The sequence below is a fragment of the Typopeltis vanoorti genome, chromosome 8 (genome assembly GCF_054136105.1).
Source record: "Typopeltis vanoorti isolate ZY-2024b chromosome 8, IOZ_Tvanoo_1.0, whole genome shotgun sequence".
NCBI lineage: Eukaryota > Metazoa > Arthropoda > Arachnida > Uropygi > Thelyphonidae > Typopeltis > Typopeltis vanoorti.
Window position 1 is genome coordinate 149466240 of NC_143556.1, and position 19947 is coordinate 149486186.

The window sequence follows — 19947 nt, forward strand, 5'->3', positions numbered from 1 at the left end:
CAGGATATGATAGTACTACATGAAAAATTTACATCATTTACATGAAGGAGTTGTAGAGCATGTGCCCTCCACTGATGAGTCTTTGGACTCCCTGGAGGTGTATAATAATAATAATAATAATGATCAAGGACATCATCTTGGTTTTAAAACCTTTTGTACCTCGTCATAAAACTCTTGAACCTCTTTATCACAATAGCTGTCAGTAGGATGCCAACATCAAAGAGTTTTCCTGAAAGATTGATGTATGATTCCCACTTGCAAGTCAATATACAAGAATAGTTTTAGAAATTCCTTATCATGACACCCATCACACCTATTGTATTTCTATTGCTTTTCAGAACGTTTTCCATTTCCGTCCATCGTCTCAATATCTCTCATTATGTCTGTATTCATATTTAGTATCTCTTCCATTAATTTCGCCATAGTCAACCAATCTGCTATAATTATTATTACTTGACACCTCTGAGGAATCCAAGGAATCAATGTTCTGAGTTCCACATAGTTATTTGTAAGAGCTTATTTGTGATTTTGAAATGAACAAGATGATCACCCTGATGGCTTTGAAAAATCATCATTACATAAGCAATGTTATCAGACTCTCATCCTGCAGTTCTATTTTCAGCAATTTCCTTGTAGTTATATACAGTAGCATCCATCACAAGGAGCACAATTTCTTCTGTACGCCTAAAGCGATTTGACCTGTAATCCATAATATGGGGCAGAAAAATAAGATAGTGATGCTTTCAGTATTGCAATCATTCTGATCATAAGCTTGACATCATTTGTCTTCAGCCTCAAGTGATAGCTGCTTCCTTCTATCAGGATTTCACCACTGCCCAAGTTAGCCAAATCTTCAGAGTTACTTTGTGGCTTAGGGCCCAAAAAATATTAACATATCTTGTCCTTTCAGATATTCCCATACCTCTTTTGTTACCTCCCAAATTGTTTGCTGACCAATATATCCAAAGACAGAATTCTAAAACACCAGACTACCCTTACAATTCACCCAACATTCTTAATCTTTTTCTAACCAGTTCTCAGCCTTCTGCAATTTCCTTTCCTATGATGCATTTCCTTTGTGTCAATCTCATCTTTTCCAACAATAACGCATGTAGTAGGATAACCTGTCATTTCTACTCGTCCTTCTGTAATCAGAGACCAACTTTTCTACTCATTTTGATTCAAAGACTTCAGTCATGGATTAAGAAATAATAGTGGATGAAGGCTTCATCCACCATTCTATTCAAAATCTGACATTACCTAAACTTTGGATTTCCAAGAGATGTGCCAAGGTAGTGGAAGCTAAAAAATTTAGTACATCAAAAGTGGAATGAAATAGAAACACTGCTTTCAGTGTAAACAGAATCTTGTAATAACTAAGATAGGAGGGAAGCAAATAAAATCTAAATACAACTTTGAAAAATATAAATGCAAAAAACTAGCCTCTTATGCAAATGATGGCCATGTCTTCTTCAAACCCTTTCTTATTCAGATGGCACTACTCTAGCATCACTTAAAGACAAAAATGAATTTTTGTCTTTAAGTGATGCAGATATACTTTTCATTTCCAATTAAAATTTCCTACACAATTCACTCCTTTGATATTTCTCAAGAAAGTGATCAAAATAACTTTAAGCAGCCTGAATAACAATCGTAATTCTGACAGTGTATGACTTCTACCTCTTTTGTTACCTCCAATTTGGGAGGTAACAAAAGAGGTATGGGAATGCCTGAAAGGACAAGGTATGTTAAAGACATTTTTTGGGGGCCCTGAGCACAAAGTAACTCTGAAGATTTGGCTAACTTAGGCAGTGGTGAAATCCTGATAGAAGGAAGCAGCTATCACTTGAGGCTGAAGACAAATGATGTCAAGCTTATGATCAGAATGATTGCAATAATGAAAGCATCACTATCTTATTTTTCTGCCCCATATTATGGATTACAGGTCAAATCGCTTTAGTCGTACAGAAGAAATTGTGCTCCTTGTGATGGATGCTACTGTATATAACTACAGGGAAATTGCTGAAAATATATCCCAAGAACACCCATTTGATGCAATTTTGACCCTTGGCTGCAATCAGTACAGAAGGAAGTCCATCACAAGTGATAAAACTCTGACATCAAATTATCCTCATCCAATTGTACTCACACTTTAGTTGTCTCCAAAATAATGGAGAACACCATTAACAACTTTACTAAGTAAAAGTAGGCTTATTAATTAGTAAACTAATTAGTAACCAGAATGGATTCTATCACTCTGCAATGATTGCACATGTTTTTGCATGTATCACTTGCAAATGAATGCTATAAGAATTCATAACCTACACTCATACCATGTATTGTTCTATTTTATATATATATTAATTTCATATATAGGATATTGCAGGCTGGTTAGATGATAAAGACAGAGCACCATTCATAAAAATAAATATATATATATATATATAGAAAAGGTATAAAGATCTAAAAAACAAAATCTACAAATTACAAATGATGGAAGATCAACTAATTAATAGTCTAGCAGCAACCTCTATGCCAGATTATCCAATATCCTGGAAATGTTAAGGGTGACCACATGAGTCTCCCAACCTTTCCTCAGCATGTATCCAAAGATGGATAAGGTTTTTTAAATCTGCTGTGGAATGAGAGTGGAAAATCACACTGGCACCACTAATTGGTAACTCTCAGAGGAATGAGGTGGGAGTAATGATTGTTTGATGGCTGAGTTATCCCCCTATTTTTGGAATGGACTGAACCTATAGGCTGGATTCCTTTCTTTTAGTGTTACACGGTGATCATCACTGTAATGTAACGTAGCTTGTCTTGTATATTTGTGTATGTCCCAGATGATGATCTTGATATAAAGATCGAAACGTAGTGATAATAAAAAGAGTTATTTATAACATGGTTGTAAAATCCATAATTTCTAAAATAAATAGGCTGGCTTCCATGCTGTCAAGCAAATATGATATATGATAGTAATTTGAGAAAACCGAGCATAACTTGAGCACCAGAAATTCATGTTACTATTCAAACTATTTGAGATTCTTCTGATGTCTTTATGGAGAAAGGCCAAAGGAGGCAATCCCATAAGTTACACTTGCTGATTCCATGCAAGAGTTAGAAGAGAAGAATGTCAATGTCAAATATCTCTGGATGATATAACACATCTAGATGTCAGAAAGAGGCTGAAACACAAGAGCAGAACTTACAGTTGCATCAACTAGCTTTCTACTAAAGCAGAAAGATAACCTTTGCACTTTGTCCTTTCAAACCCTAATTTAGATTTGATTTTTTATTTGCAGTTGATGCATATGCTGAGAGCAAAATCACACGGTCTATTTCTGGAGTTTTTTGAGTCACTTGGGATATGCTGAATTTTTTTTTCCAGCTTGCACTGTTTTCCCACATACAAACTGAAGAACTTCAACAGTGGTTGAGAATTCTGCATCAAATGGAAGATGGGGTCCTTTATGCCAGCAAAGCCAGCTGGTTGGCCGAGTGGTAAGAATATCAGTTCTCCAGCCAAGAGGCTGCAGGTTTGAATCCTGCCAAGGGTACAGATGTTTGGGATGTTTGTGAGATTGTCATACTAACCGTTTACTGCTGCAACCTGTGTCCTGGCACAGGTTACAGCAGTAAACGGTTAGTAGGACAATTTGTGCCATAAAAATCAAATAAATCAAGCCAGCAAGAATTATTTTAGTTAATTGGTCAGAACAAGTGTTTGGATTTAGGAGAATGGAAACGGTAATCAGAGTATGAGACGGAAGAGTTCAGAAGGAAAAAATTTAGTGAACTTATTAATACTTTGCTATGCATCTAACACCATTTTCACACAAACATTACAACTGTTGTAAACAAAGAGCACTCTCAATTAGATTGAGGCAGAAATTATAGAAATTAAGGCAGATAAAAATGAATTCATATTTACGAATTTAGGGATACAAAACACATGTTGAAATGATTATTTTACTTATTATTAATAAAATATTTTATTTTAAAATATTTAAAATAAAATACAAATTAATTCAGCCATACTTGTTGGAGAGGGTGGGAGTGCTTCACAGTTACTACTGATTATACAAAAATCTAAAATACAAGCGATAAAACTCTACATCAAATTATCCTCATCCAATTGCTCGCACTTCAGTTGCCAAATTCTATGAAGAAGAGCTGTCTACTTGCATTTAATCTTGTGTAAAGGAATATCCCGAGCATGGCTGCCTATCCTAACTTAACATGAAGGTGACTGCAATGTAGTTTTTATGTTTGTCAAGGTAGATATTAACAGATCAGCATCCCAAATAGGACAAGTTGCAGTCACAAAGAACTTGATATACTCCAGTGCATGCAAGGGAATGAAGATGGTCCTCCTTAGGAGGATAATGGAAATTGTTAACTGAATGTGAAGTTCCTAAGAGGCACAGAAATTTGCACTAAATGGTGATCACAATTTTAAATATGTTGTATAATTATTCTGAACTAGTGTGAAGATATCAATAAATAATATAGCCAAATAAGCCATTTTCTCCCCACATGAATTTATCTTTGTTGGAAAACAGTATTAATAATCACCAGTTCATATCAAGAACAGAATCCAGCATGGGGGGGGGGGATGATTCTTTAAATGTGGAAAGCCAGCTGAAGTAGATAATTTGACCAGAAATGCTCAAAAATTTTACAGTGGTTAGACTCATAATTCAGAAAGCCTGGTCAGAATATCAAATTAGATGATTGGAGTAAAGCTCTCATATTACCAGTCTATAAAAAGGGAAATAAAACAATGTTTTATTTCCCCACTGAGAAGAATTTCCCTACCAACTAAATGAACCAATTTCTCATAGATGTTTTTGACTTCTTACAAATAAAAGGTCAAAAAAGGTTTACAAGAAATTGGTTCACTCAATCAAGCCAAATTGCATATTGACACTGATCAGCTACTTGAGATATGAGATAAAAGTAAAGGAATTGTAGCAGTTAGCTTTTTCATCCATGAGAAAGCTATAAAAAAAGATAGCAAAGAAATAAAGCATCTATGAGAAAGTAATTATGGAGAAGTATTATTATTACCACCCCAAGACTTCATGGAGTCAAAGATTCATCTGGGAGGTCCTTTTATCACACACACATCTCATCATACCGTATCTTAAGCACACTCAAACTCCTTGCAGACACCACACTCTCAGGCAAGGCATTCCAATCATTCACAACTCTGCATGAAAAAAACCTGCCTCTCACTCCCCTACTCACATTCTCTTTATACAGTTTCCAGGGATGACCTCTGGTTCTCCCCTGATCTCCCACTATTCTCTGTAGAACTTCTCCACCATTGATCTTATAACAACCCCTTACCAACTTGTAGGTCTCTATCATATCTCCCCTCTTCCTTCTCTCCACTAGACTTTTGCAAATTACATCTTCTCAATCTTTCCTCATACTCAACATTCCAGAGGTCAGAGCCTACCTTAGTCTTTCTCCTTTGGACCCTTTCCAACATCTCTTCATCCTTCTGAAAACCTGGTGACCAAATCTGGGCACAATAGTCCATGTGTGGCCTAATCAAAGCCTTATACAATGGAACAAGAATCTCCCTACTTCTACACGTCAGTGTCCTCTGCATCATTCCCAGAAGTCTTTGTGTTGTCTTCACAATTTTGGCGATATGTCCCTTAAATTTTAGATCCTTATCCACTATCACCCCCAGATCTCTTATTTCCTCTACCTCCAACAATATATTCTCACCAAGCATAAATTCTGCATTCCATCTTTGTTTTCCAAATTTTAAAACCTTACATTTTGCAACATTGAACTCGCATCCCCGTCTGCTTGCCCAACCACTCAATCTATTCAAGTCCTCTTGCAAGGCCACAACATCTTCACTACTCTTTATGGTTCGTCTCAACTTTGCATCATCTGCAAACAACTGAATATCTCCATCCAAATCTTCACCTATATCATTAATATACAAGTTAAACAGCAATGGACCTAAAACAGACCCCCCACTAGTGACTTTCCTTTTCCTGGATATCGCTCCCCCATACACAACTTGTTGACACCTATTAGATAGCCAGTCTCCAATCCAATGCACCAATCTAATATCCAACCCCATCTACTCTAGTTTGACTGTCAACCTATCATGAGGTACTCTATCAAAAGTCTTTGCAAAGTCCAAGTATATTACTGTGTATCCTTTTCCTCTGTCCAAGGAAGCAGTCACTTTATTGTAATAAGTAGATTACTCATACATGACCTCCCTTTAGCAAATCCATGCTGTCCATCAAAGATAATACCATTGTTATCAACTCAACTCTGGATCCTAGTTCTCACAAGCTTCTCCAACAACTTAACCACAACACCTGACACACAGATAGGCCTATAGTTTGATGCTTGAGTTCGATCACCTCATTTATGAAGTGGCACAATCTTGACTTCCTTCCACTCTTTAGGACCCTGACCAAGTGCAAGACTCGTATTAAAAAAATATGTCAAGGCAGGTGTCAACTCTGTGGCACATTCTTTCAGAATACGTGGTGATATATTATCAAGTCCCACGGTCTTATTAACATCTAGCTTACTCAACTCCCCATACACCTCTTGTTCACTTACAGTCAGTCTCTCCTCCCCATCATCAACTACTCTCAATCCCTCCATGAAGTCACATTCACAAGATTGAAAGATCTTTATGAACTGCTCATTAAGTATCTCCACCACAAATTCTGCATCAGCTGTCTTTATACCATTTTCTCCAATCGATGTCATCCTTCCATAATTATTCTTTCTTTTGCTAGCTACATATCGAAAGAACTCCTTAGGATTCTTTTTGGCTTCATTAGCCAACTGCTGTTTATACCTCTTTTTAGCTACCCTCACCAACCAAGTCACCCTCCTTGCTTGGTTTTTGTAGACCTCATGGAATTGGTTACTTCCACTTCTCTTATGCTGCCTCCACAATGCCCTTTTTCTCTGTATCGCATGCTTAATCTCTTTATTCATCCATCTCACACCTACCTTATTTAACCTTCTCACCCGTGATATACATTTAGACATTGCATGTACTAAATAGTTCTTGAAAATCCCCCAAGCTGCATTGATCTCTTTTCCAGCTAACTCCTCATTCCATGCTACACCTGCAAGCTGTCTCCTGAGCTCTTCATAATCCCCCCCCCCTTGTAGTTCCACATATACCCTTTTTTCACAGGGATCCTTGCACTGCAGGGATGCGAGTTCAATGTTGCAAAATGTAAAAAAAAAAAAAAAAAATCAGCTAACGCCTTTTTATTCCCGTATACGGGAGTAGGCGAGGCCATTTAGCCCTATCTAACTTTTGGAGACTAAGTGGGCAGTTCAATCTCCACTGGTACCCAATCAGAGACAGATGGCCCAAGGCTATCACTAATTAAGCGGTACGCAGTGAAGAGAGACGGCTCAAATGTGCCGCCATCTCGTGGTCCCTAACCCTAACACAATATATTTAATGTCTGAAATAATGTGGGTTGCAAAATGCAAGGTTTTAAAATTTGGAAAACAAAGATGGGATGCAGAATTTATGCTTGGTGAGAATATATTGTTGGAAGTGGAGGAAATAAGAGATCTGGGGATGATAGTGGATAAGGATCTAAAATTTAGGGGGCACATCACCAAAATTGTGAAGACAACACAAAGACTTCTAGGAATGATGCAGAGGACACTGAAGTGTAGAAGTAGGGAGGTTCTTGTTCCATTGTATAATTGCTTTGATTAGGCCACACATGGACTATTGTGCCCAGATTTGGTCACCGGGTTTTCAAAAGGATGAAGAGATGTTGAAAAGGGTCCAAAGGCGACTAACTAAGATAGTTTCTGACCTCTGGAATGTTGAGTATGAGGAAAGATTGAGAAGATGTAATTTGCAAAAGTCTAGTGGAGAGAAGGAAGAGGGGAGATATTATAGAGACCTACAAGTTGGTAAGGGGTTGTTATAAGATCAATGGTGGAGAAGTTCTACAGAGAATAGTGGGAGATCAGGGGAGAACCAGAGGTCATCCCTGGAAACTGTATAAAGAGGGTGTGAGTAGGGGAGTGAGAGGCAGGTTTTTTTTCATGCAGAGTTGTGAATGATTGGAATGCTTTGCCTGAGAGTGTGGTGTCTGCAAGGAGTTTGAGTGTGCTTAAGATATGGTATGATGAGATGTGTGTGTGATAAAAGGACCTCCCAGATGAGTCTTTGACTCCAGAGGTCTTGTTTAATAATAATAAACACCCTAGATCTCTTCCTCACCAATGACCCCTTCCAAATATACAGTGAATGTAGCAGGTCTCCTATATAATTCTGACCACAATCTAGTGTTCATCTCCTACCCCATGCAAAAAGCTTACACAGTCACTCGCACACAATAGTTTGGCATTATAACAATGCCAAGTGGGACAACTTCTATGCCTCATTCCCATAGTTGAAAATGAATAACAAAACATACCACAACTTGCTCAAATCAAGAACTCCATCCTCCTTTAAAGCTTATACCCAAGCCCAAAATAGATGGGGAGGGGGAGAGGGAATCAATGCTTCTAAAACAGAGTTCGAAAGAGTAAAAAGTAGGAAACTAGCAGCCTGTCCAAATGGCAGCTGAGCCTTCTTGTCTCTTGTCAAAGAAAATGGTCATAACTTCTGCCCTACACTATTCTCACCCCTATCATGCCCAGATGGCTCCATTACATCATCACCCACAGAAAAAAGCCAATCTTCTGACTTCACACTTTGCTTCCAATGCATGCATAACTGACATTGGTAAATGCCCCCCCCCCCCTCCAACCATTCCAGATGCCCAACATACAATGCCTCCCCCATATCCTTTTGCCAGAAAGAGATCAGAAAAATACTGCCCAAATCAAACAAAAAAAATCTCCTGTCCCTAATGGAATTTCTCCAATTGTCCTGAGAATTTGTGCACCAGAACTGACTCCTATCCTATGTCACCTGTATATGCTCTTTTACTCCACCAGTATCTATCCCACAGACTGGAAATTGGTCTATATTCAACCTATTCCCAAGAAGGACAACAAGTCACTACTGCCCTATCTTTCTCACCTCAGTCCTGTCTAAAATAATGGAGAAAAAAAAAATTCCCAACTCCTACACTACCTTATGACACCCACCTAATAAATGACTACAAGTATAGATTCTGTCACCACCAATCAACAGGAAATCTGCTCACATGTCACCCATCACTGGATAAATGTCATGGATGTTTGACAAATCTCAAGTGGTTGCACTTGATATCTCCAAAGCTTTTGACTGGGTCTGGCACAAAGGCTTACTAAGCAAACTACCATCATTTGGTCAGTCCCAGAACTTCTATAGTTAGATTGCCAGCTTTCTGTTTGGATGCACACTGTGTGGTGGTGGATGGTTCTTTATCTTCTCACAATTCAACTAATCCCAGGGTTCCACAAGGTTCTGTCCTCTTAACAACCCTCTTCTGTTATATATCAATAACCCAAACGCTCCCTCAAAATGCTTGACTCAATATAGAGGAGAGCAATTACTTATTAATGACCCATCTCTAACCAACTCACTACCTCCCCCCCCCCCGCTTTTGCACAGATGTTTTGGTTTCTGCACTATGTGTATTCTACAAATATTTCGAATAAAATGTTCATGTGAAATAGCATCAATAATTCCTCCACTTAGTACTAAGCTCATTGGAACCCGTGCAGATGCTGCTCAACATCCCTTCACAGTGCATCTTGAAACCTACAGAACTGATTTCGTTTCCTCCTGCAACTGCTGTTTTGTGCAACAGTATTCCCCCTGTTGTGTTTCCCAAGGAATACAATATATAGTCTTTTAAATCAAATGTAAACAAGTTCCTCCTTTTCTAACCCACCACCCATATATGGTACTGATGTATACTATAGGTTAATCAACCAGCCTCTCGTGTATGGGCTCAACATAAAATCAGAGCTCCAAAAATCCACTTGTCCATTTGTTACAGTGACAAGTGGTGAGTGAATTTTCACTCTCATTCTAAATGTGTTCAAAATATATTATTTTTTCATATAATTTATACTTTTTTTTTCTTAAAACATCTCATTCACTGTCAAGTTATTTGATCATGGGAAGCTGCCAATGAATTCATTAGAGAAGTTTTATTTCCAGAGAGTTGGAAATAAAACTTCTGGAACTGAAATCTTTTAATTAGAATACTACAGCATTCTCTTTTCAAGAATTGCTGAAATAGCTGCAATTTTAATTGCTGGTTTTTTTTGAAAAGTCATAAAGTAAACCAATCACCTTCACCCTCCTATTTTTATTATCCCTCCTACATGAAACTGTTCATTTTTTCATAGTAATTAAAAACTCAACCTGCCATATCTCTCCTATAGTTATTCTATCGTCATTGTAGTAACATTATAATTAATAACTTTTAAATGTTTTTCTTTTTGTATGAAAAACTTCAATAAATATTTGCTTTCATCCAAAAATCTCATTTCTCTCACAAGAATATTGCAGTTCTTTTCACTCCACACATGCTCCACTGCATGACCACTTCTGGTTTTCATTTCAGTTATGAAGCAAGAAAAATGAGCCTCCATTACATGATATAGTTAATGCTTTACTTGAAAGCATTAAATCTTGCACATTTGATAAATACAAAACTTGCACATACAGATCTTTGTTACATCCCAGTGATTTCTCAACTATTTGTCATAAAGTGAAAATCTGATCCTGACAGCTTTTATTTGAATCCAGCTTGATCTACACCAAACTTCCCTTCCACAATCCTTCTCAACTGTTTTTAAAGTATACTTGCATAAATCTTACCAGGAACATTCAGGAGGGAAATATCTCTGTAATTCTCACATTCAATTTTTTTTTCCCTTTTCATATATGTGGGTACTCTAAGAGTTTTACTCCAATCATCAGGAATTTGTCCCTCTGTCCAGGCCTTCTGAAGGCCATACTTGAGCATTTCTGTCGAATATCATCTATTCTCACTGCCTTTCCACCTTTCAGGCTTTTGATGGCTTTTTCTTCAAGTAGAAAAACTACTGGATAAGTATTCATGATTGCATGCCTGTTGAGTGTTTTTTTACTATTGTGCTGTCATTGATTGTTTAATTTAGCAATTTTTCGAAGTAATTACCCAATACATCAAGGATATCTTTTTCACCAGTTTTCGTGTCACCTTTATTATCTCTAATTCCATTTACAGCACTCTTTCTTCCATTTCTGAGCTTTTTCAACAGCTTCCAGAATATTTTGCCACCTTCTTGATATTTGTTTTCTATGTTCTTACCAGTCTTCCCATGACTTTTGTTTAGTTAGTTTTACACAGTGTTTAGCTTTCTTACATTTGTCTCTGTATTCTCTAAGAGCACAAACTGACAAGCTATTTGACAGGAATTTTTGATATGCTTTCTTCTTTTCCTTCACTGTCTCTAACTTCCTGTGTCTACCATGGAGTTCTGATTTTTCTATCCTCGCAGACAACCTCACCATATGCCTCTCTGGTTGAATCAATGTTTTCATCAGGATTTGCCACTAAATCTCCAAAGTTTGGTTCCTGTTCTCAAATTCTTTCAGTTTTTATTGTATAATGTTTGTGTATTTTAGCCTACAGTTCAAATCTGAGAGCTGCTCAACTTTTATTTGCTTTAAAACTATCTTACATGTTCTTCTTATGAAATTCAATTTTATCCTGCTCAAGACTAAATGAACGGTGATCACTTCCAATTTCAAATCCACTGTACACTCTAGTGTCCTGCACCCAGAGAGAAAACATCATTATCAACAATGACATAGTCAATGAGACTTTTCTTATTCCTTGTTTCTTCTCTCCATGTGAATTTGTGCACATTTTTATGTTGGAACAGTTAGTAATAACCAACTGTTCCAACAATACTAATACAACAATCAATACTAATCTGACTTTCTCACATAAACTGACATGCAAAATCATGTAATACAATGGATAATTTAAATAATGTTACACTCAAGTCAAGTTCCTTCATTCACATTTACTTTAAATAGATATTTCTCAAATCATTTCTCTCTTAGTTAAGTTTACTCAATTAACAAAGGCTGTTCACTATTTCAATCATATACACGTTTTAGAGATTTATGATATACAATTCTTTGTCTAATAGAATTGGCTGTATTAATTACTCTATCATATCAAAGTTCTCCAAGATGTCCTCAGTCTTGCTTTATCAAGACACAAATTCTACCTTCAAACAATCTCAAGATATAAACAAAAGAATCTTTACTTTACCAAGTTCCTCCGAAGGTCTATTAGCTGCCATGTGTTGTTCAGGTCATCCTTCGTCTTGTGGCTGAGTTGTTCCGTTCTCTGCTACAGGACGAAATCAAGAAATGGCTGTTGCTACGAGCTTTCTCCGCTTGCTCGGGTGGGTCGTTCAGCGTTTGGCACCATTCTGCATGAGCTGTTGATTCTCATAAGGATCTCCGCGGAATCTCTCAGTGCAGGTAATGAATACGGCCGGCCGTTGTCGACATAGCACCCTCGGCTTGTCCCATCTCCGATTGCTCGTTGAGAGTCCTCGATCTCCAAAATCCCCGAAGAAAACATGAAAAAAGCCCTGAGCTTGGCATGTATTGCCTTAAATATTCCTTCTCAGTGCCCTCTTTTCTGTATTGTTTTTCGCACGATCCATAGCTTACATCGCCCTTAGGTTGATCCCCTTGCTTTCCCTTCTTGCTATTAGGTGTTTTTTTGAGGAAGAGCGGTTATGTCAGCCTTCCCTGTAAGCTACAGCCTTCCGACAGGTACTTGCAGCTTAGACGTGACCGTTGATCCTATTAGTCATTTCTTACCTAGCGACTTACAATTTTTATGATAGTTTGATAATACATAAATTAAGCCATTATTCCTTTACATGAAATGCTAATCTGACATTATTCTTGTTTTTAGCTTTCCGTTTTACAATAAATAAATTCCAATATATTACTCATACTGATACATACTTTCATATGCAACAACTTAGGTGTTTCTCACCTTCAGCTGGTAAGCAGGTATTATGCAAATTTCTTTGTAATTTTGTAAAGCTTACATGTTAGATCTTGAATAAATAACTTGTCAATAAGTTCTCCATTCAATATCTAACACTGATAATTATAAATACAAAAATTTAAACTTGGTACAATTTAATTAAATACTGCAGTACGTCTATATATCTTATTCTTCAAATACATTTAAATTAAAATACATTTAAATAAGTAAATTCCCAATTGTAATAGAGTATTTTCCTAAGCTGATTTGAACAGCTCACAACATGAATTGGCCTAATGTAATTAAAGGGATGAAAAATTTACATAATACATGCTTTTGAATACATTATTTAAAAAATAATTATCTTGCAAAGACAAATCAGACTGGATCATGTGATTATGTACATTATGAAAATATGTGACTCCACATCGAGTGTTACCTAATTTATTTGTGAATTTTATTATGTCTTTAAATTATCATTCATGAATAATTCATATAAATTCACACAACAGTCTCTTTTGTTTCTTGTTCATTATAACTGAATTGTGTTTGACATAGATTTTTAATCCACCTTAAAGGAAAGAATGTTTCTGTATAATTATGCATAGCATGGTGAGAATTAAAAAATGTATTACTTTGTTTAATCAACTTTATTTTTTAACTTCACCTATAACAATATTTATATAAAATAGATTGATACCTTGGATGAGTAAACTTTTTTCTTGCTAGTAGATTTGAGTTGTATTTTCTGGAACTCAGCTTATAACTGCTATACTAATGTCAGCCATATTGTTCCTAAAGTTCATTTTAGCCAGCAAAGGTTGGTAGATTGGTCGAGCCTCTGCTACTAATGGCTCGCAAAAAGTTAAGCAAGTTTGAGCTTGGTTAGTAGTTGGAAGGGATTCAACCGTTCGATGCTGTTGGCACACTCTCCCTCGATGAGTCTTTGGACTCCCTGGAGGTGTCACATAATAATAATAAAAAAATCTCTATAATGGGCATGCATAATGCTTTTGGGTTTGAACAGCTGTCACCTGGACTGAAAAAAGGGTATGCCAGCCAGAGAAGCTGAAAAAAGGAGAGAAACTGTTGAAACAAATCCTGTGATCTCAGAAAAATTTTATATGGATCTTTATCAAATCTCCTAGAAAGAAATGTGAAATTATTATTGAAGAGAATACAATGAGTTAAGCTTCACATATCAGTGAGAGAGTGCTATATCCTCAAAGGAACTGGAAGCAAGAAGGAAATATGTACACACTATAGAGCTAGAAAAGAAAATCTACAATGAAATTCTTTTCTCTGGAATTGCCTTTGAACCTGCTTAATGAAATATTCTAATCTCTTTGTGAAGGCAGTTATACTTATGGCCCATTTTAGAAAGTTAAAGATGTTCCTCATGAATTTGTTAAAAGAGGTTATATATACAAGTATGATAGACAATCAAGAAGATTTAAGTTTTTCTTGTGATTCACGGAATCTGAGAGAAATCAGCATGTGCTCCAGGAGAATAGAGGAAAATGTAAGAAAGCAAATAAAGAAAAGTCACACTTTTGGTAAGAACGTAGAAGGTAAATGTCAGAAAGGTGACAAAATATTCTGGAGGCTATTGAAAAAAAATAAAGCTTAGAAAATGGTACCGTAAAAGAAAATCAGATGATAAAGGAGACTTGTAAACTGAAGATAGGTGTGGAATAATTACTCCGTAAGATTGCTAAACAAAACAAAGTAATAAACAAAGATTGGTGGAAAACATTCTAGAGGAATGTGATTAGGAGTGCATATCAATAGAGGTATAGAAAGCCAACAAAAACTTCAAATGTGGAAAGGAAATTGTAGATAATTTGACCAAAAATGTCCAAATGGAGGTATAAAAGTTTACAGTAGCTAGACTACATAATTTAAAAGGCCTGGTCAGAGGATCAAATTATAGATTGGAGTAAAGTTTTCATAGTATAAGTCTATACTATGAAAGCTAAATAAAAAAAATGTTTTATTTTCCAACTAAGAGGAATTTCCCTCTTGAGTGTTTCTGATATGTTCAGGCAAGCTTACTTAAGAAACAGCTAAGAAAAACTGAGAAAGGGAAAATTTAAGAATAAGCTGAGTTCAGGCCAAACAGATACTGCCAGGATCAAATTTTTACTTTGAAACATAGTTGATGAATCATGGGAATGCAACAAGGATGATCTGTAAGTTTTGCAGACTTAGAAAAAGACATATGACAAGGTGCCAAGAGAAAAGTTGTTCAAAATGCTACAAATATATGATGTAAATGGGACATTATATCAACCAATATAATAGTCTATATTTGAGTTGTAAGTCAACAGTTAAACCTGAAAGAGGTATGGGAAGATGATTTCATGTTAAATCAGGTGTGAGAAAAGGGAACACACTATCTCCAACTGTTATTTATCATCTTATATGGAAGATATGAAGGAAAGTGTCATTAAGCCTGATATCAAAACTGGAGATATTCAACTCAGTTCTTTACTTTACATAAATATGTTATATAGGTAACCCTCATATAATGCAGTTTCGATATAATGCGGTCTACAAATTGCAGTAACCCTTGTTGAATGCAGTACTTATACAATGCGGTTTCAATATAAGACGGTCTACAAATTGTAGTAATCCTTTATCTTTTCATATATTTTTCAACGCACAACTTAAAAATCAAATTTTATCTTAGTTAAATTTGCATCTGTCCTATCGTGCAAGTAGTTATAAGTAGCAAATTTATATTAGAAGAAATAGCCTTTAGCAAACATGTACGTCAATTGTTTGCCATATAAAATATTTATTGTTGAAAATTGTCCTTGTTTTCTGCTAAGAAAGCATTAAAAATCATAAGTGTGTTAATCTCAAGCTGAGCGCTTTATTTTTTGGTGAGTTACAATACGTAATGCTTTTTTTTATGTAAAAAAATGTATTTTTATAGTAATGGCCACTTAGAGCGCTTTTGTGATATGGTTGAAAATGAAATTAGTGAATTAATTGATGGGGAAATAGATTTAAATGAGGAAGTGGTACAATTAATAGATGGCGTCGAACCAAATGGTGGGGAAAGTTCTGCCCAAGATTCTGATTGCGATGAATCCGTTAAAGAAATCAGCAGAAGGATTGAACTTGGCAAGAAAGTTATTTTATGGATAACGATCTCTCAATGGAGCGCTCCGGAAAATTCATGAGACAATTGGATATTTGTTTAGCTCCGTATTATGAACTTAATAAAAAAATTGCAGCATAGTGGTAAGCAAGGTCTTATTACTGACTTCTTGATAACTAAACCAGCCGAAATATGTCCAAGAGATATCAAGTGATGACAATGTCCAGCCACTCGTAAATAATGAACATCTATGAAATGTTAGTTTTGAAGATAGTGACGACGATTAAAATATACACTTTATTTTATTTTGCCTAAAATATTTATGTATTATGTGCAATGAAGTTTACGTACAATTTATAATTTTTTATAATTTTATACTATGTATTTGTTTCATAGTTTATGTTTTCTTAACTTACATGAATTAAATAAAAATATTTTTTTGTTGGATATGTCATTGTTTATATAATCTTTAAAAAAAAACGATTTCGGAACCTAACCCTACTTTTTCTAAATGATCCGAGTCTCGCATAACGCGATTTATATAACGTGCCATTTCTATGGGACCTAATATCCACGTTATACGAGGGTTATCTGTATTCTTAAATGCAGCAGTATAAGTCCACAGGATTCCCTAACAAAATTCAATAATTGCTATAATAAATCTGGTAGGAAAATCAGCAATAAAATGATAAAGGCAACAAAAATTGGTGTTAACACTAAAAACACCAACTACATCATGAATGGAGATGTTTATAGAGCAAGTAAAACATTTCAGCTATTTAGGCACAGTTTTAGCAAAGAGTGGCAAATTAAATATGGAAGTAGATAACAGAATTAGCAAACCTGGTATAGTAGATAGTCAAATGAATAACTTTATATGGAATAAAAGAAATCTGCCACACTACCTATATACAAGAGTGTCTGAACCCATCTTAACTTATGGATTTGAGAGTTGGGTGAGCAATAAAGCACTTGTTCAAAAACTGGAGACCACAGGTATGAGTACTGAAAAAGATTAGGGGAATGAACAGATAGCATCGATGGCAGAACCGTATTAAAAATGAAGATATTAGAAATGTTAGAAGATGGAATGTTTGATATTAAAAGATATTAAAATTTTTCATGTGGTACTATTACAACATTCTGCACACCTCATGAGGATATATATCAGGAATTTGATATCATCGATCAATCACTGACCAGTAATGATGACTGTGTAAGTAATAAGCTATTAAACCATCAAGAATGTATTGTAAAGGAAGAAAAAATATATAAAAGGCAAATATTAACACTATTAAGTGATACTAATAATGACATTGATATTATTAGCAATAGATTTGAAACGAGAATGACAATGAAATTTTTGTGAAAATCAATTGGGCCAACAACATGAAAAAGTGATGTTTCCCCATCAAGAATAAACAAGCAAAGATAGTGTTGATGAAGCAAGTGCAGAAAAGGCAGTGCAACTGATAAAATAATGATTACAATTTTCATTTATTTCACGTTCTCTGGACTTTCACTCAGTAATCATAACTACTATATTTAATCACTACTCAGTAGTCATCACTACTATATTTAATCAAACACATTTTATGACTGTAGTTGTCTATTCATCCTAACCATTATTTTTACTATGTAAACTGAAAATATTCATTTCATAAACAAGTGGTTTAGGTTCATGTTATGTTAAAACATGAATTTGAAGTAAGTTTTGTCTCTTTGAATAATTCTCTTTTTCTCTCTCTATGTTAAACATTCATTTAAATTTCTGAATGTAATTTAACTTACCTTTAAAATTAATATCTAAACCACTAAATTCTAATTCTACTCCAAGAAGTGCTTCTCCTAAAGTTTCATGATAGTGACTAATACTCTTCTTAGGACCAAGACAAAAAGGTAAAGAAAAGTAAGCATAAGTTTCCTGTCGGTTATGATATGGGCCAACAGTATTCATCCAGAGCACAACTTCTTCATTATCTTCATACTGAAATGAAGAGATTAAAAAAAAAAAAAAAAAAAAAAACATGTAAACTCCAAACTTCAAAAATTAAATTAAAATTCTGCACAAATTACTAGAAATCAATTTAATTTGCTTACACATAGCTAAAGAGATTTAGGAGTAAGAGATTCAAATGATTGCTTAAAACTAAGACAGTGGAAGAGGGGAGGATGGTGCAAGATATTTAGTGCCAACTAAATATTAAGAATGAAAGTTATTTGGTCCTTTTCATTAAAATTGAAATATACTATTTGATTTTTAAGACCATGGATTTAATAAACATTTATACATAATCATCTACTAGTTTCGCTAGCTGTAACTGTCTAGCTTTGTCAAGATGAGAAAGGTTATGCTAGTATTAAATGCAAAAAACAAAAGAATGTAGTAACGGTTTAAAGACAGACAAATTGGAGAGCACGCATGACATCACAAGCATAAAGCGTGAAGACTTAGTTATTGTTATTAAGTTGCGTTTTATAATTTTTCATATAATTTAGTTCTGTTAAACTTAATGAATTTAATTCTAGTAGCAAGGCTTATACGCTAGTCATACATAACTGGTAATTAGCTTAAGGAATTAACAACGCATATAAAGGATATTAATTAAAGGCAACTTGAATGAATAACTTCAATATTTCGGCAACGTCACGTTGCCATTTTCAGGAACATAAAAATATGGTATGTACACGCAGGCACTAACAAAAGCAAATCAGGAAGAAAGCAAGAAACTAATATTGTTCCTAAAGTCCTAAAGGTGCCCTCTGGTGGGCTAAATGGGTTGTCTTGGCCGTTGGGCTGAAGTTCTCATAATGTAAGTCTTCCAAATTTGGGGTAGTTTTAGTTTCATGCACCCAAATTTGTTGAGGTTTGAAATGTTTTTTAGAGCTGCTAATGATTCCTTGAATAATCTTTCGTACTTGAACTTGCTGCGATGTATTATTTTAGTTTTCTTCCAACGAATTCTATGGTGGGTATCTAAGGCATGGTCTGCCAGCCCAGAGTGGCTGAACTGATGAAACCGGATGTAGTCTGTGTTCTGAAATCCTGATATTTGCTGTCCTGCCTGTCCTACTTTGGCCAAACAGTTATGGGGGACTTCAACTAGTGATATAAACTAGGGAGAGGAGACAGCATACAGTAATAAGGGAACTGAATATTTGGATTTCTTAAGGAACAACTATCTAAGGCAGTATGTGGCAGAGAGAACATAAGGATTGAGAGTTTTGCATTTTCACAGCATCAGATGATCTGATTGTGACTAAAATGATATACTTGACCCCGTTGGTGAGTGACCATGTAGTCCTGACTTGGAGGATGAATAAGCATGGGTAGGTATCAAAACAGAAAGAAGTAATGTGGAATTATAAGTCAGGGTGACTATCATAGACTTAGAAACCAGCTTGTAACAGTGCAATGAATGAAGGAATTTAATGGAAGAGGGGTCATTAGTACGAGAGATACTTAAGGAAAAACTGTTGACAGCGATAACAGATTGCATACCTGGAGTGAAGAAGATAAAGCAATTTGGAGTAAAATGGAACAATAGGAGAATTTCAGAAAAAAAAAATATTATGGAAGGCATATTAATGATAGGCAGAGAGCAATTGCATGAGAAATATAAGGCTCAGGCTAGGAAAGTAACTAGTATTGTAAGGAGAGAAAAATCAGAATATGAGAGGAGAATGGCACAACAATAAAAGAAGAATCCAAAGTAGGTTTTTGCTATGTGCCTAGTAGGAGGAAAAATTATAGTGGATTGATTATCTTGCAAGATGGAGATGGGAATTGGGTGACCAAAGCAGATGACATAGTTGGGCTATTTAATGAATCACTTTATTAGAGTG

At 35.5% G+C, this 19947-nt stretch overlaps 1 protein-coding gene across 1 annotated transcript in view; it reads right to left on the reverse strand.

Annotated features, from left to right (window-relative positions):
* TM9SF3 (transmembrane 9 superfamily protein member 3) overlaps positions 1 to 19947 on the reverse strand; it is a 280184-nt gene that overhangs the window by 237313 nt on the left and 22924 nt on the right. Inside the window, exon 2 of the mRNA XM_090397004.1 lies at positions 17893 to 18088. Coding sequence (XP_090253130.1) covers positions 17893 to 18088 — 196 coding nt within the window. The remainder of the gene's footprint in view (positions 1 to 17892; positions 18089 to 19947) is intronic.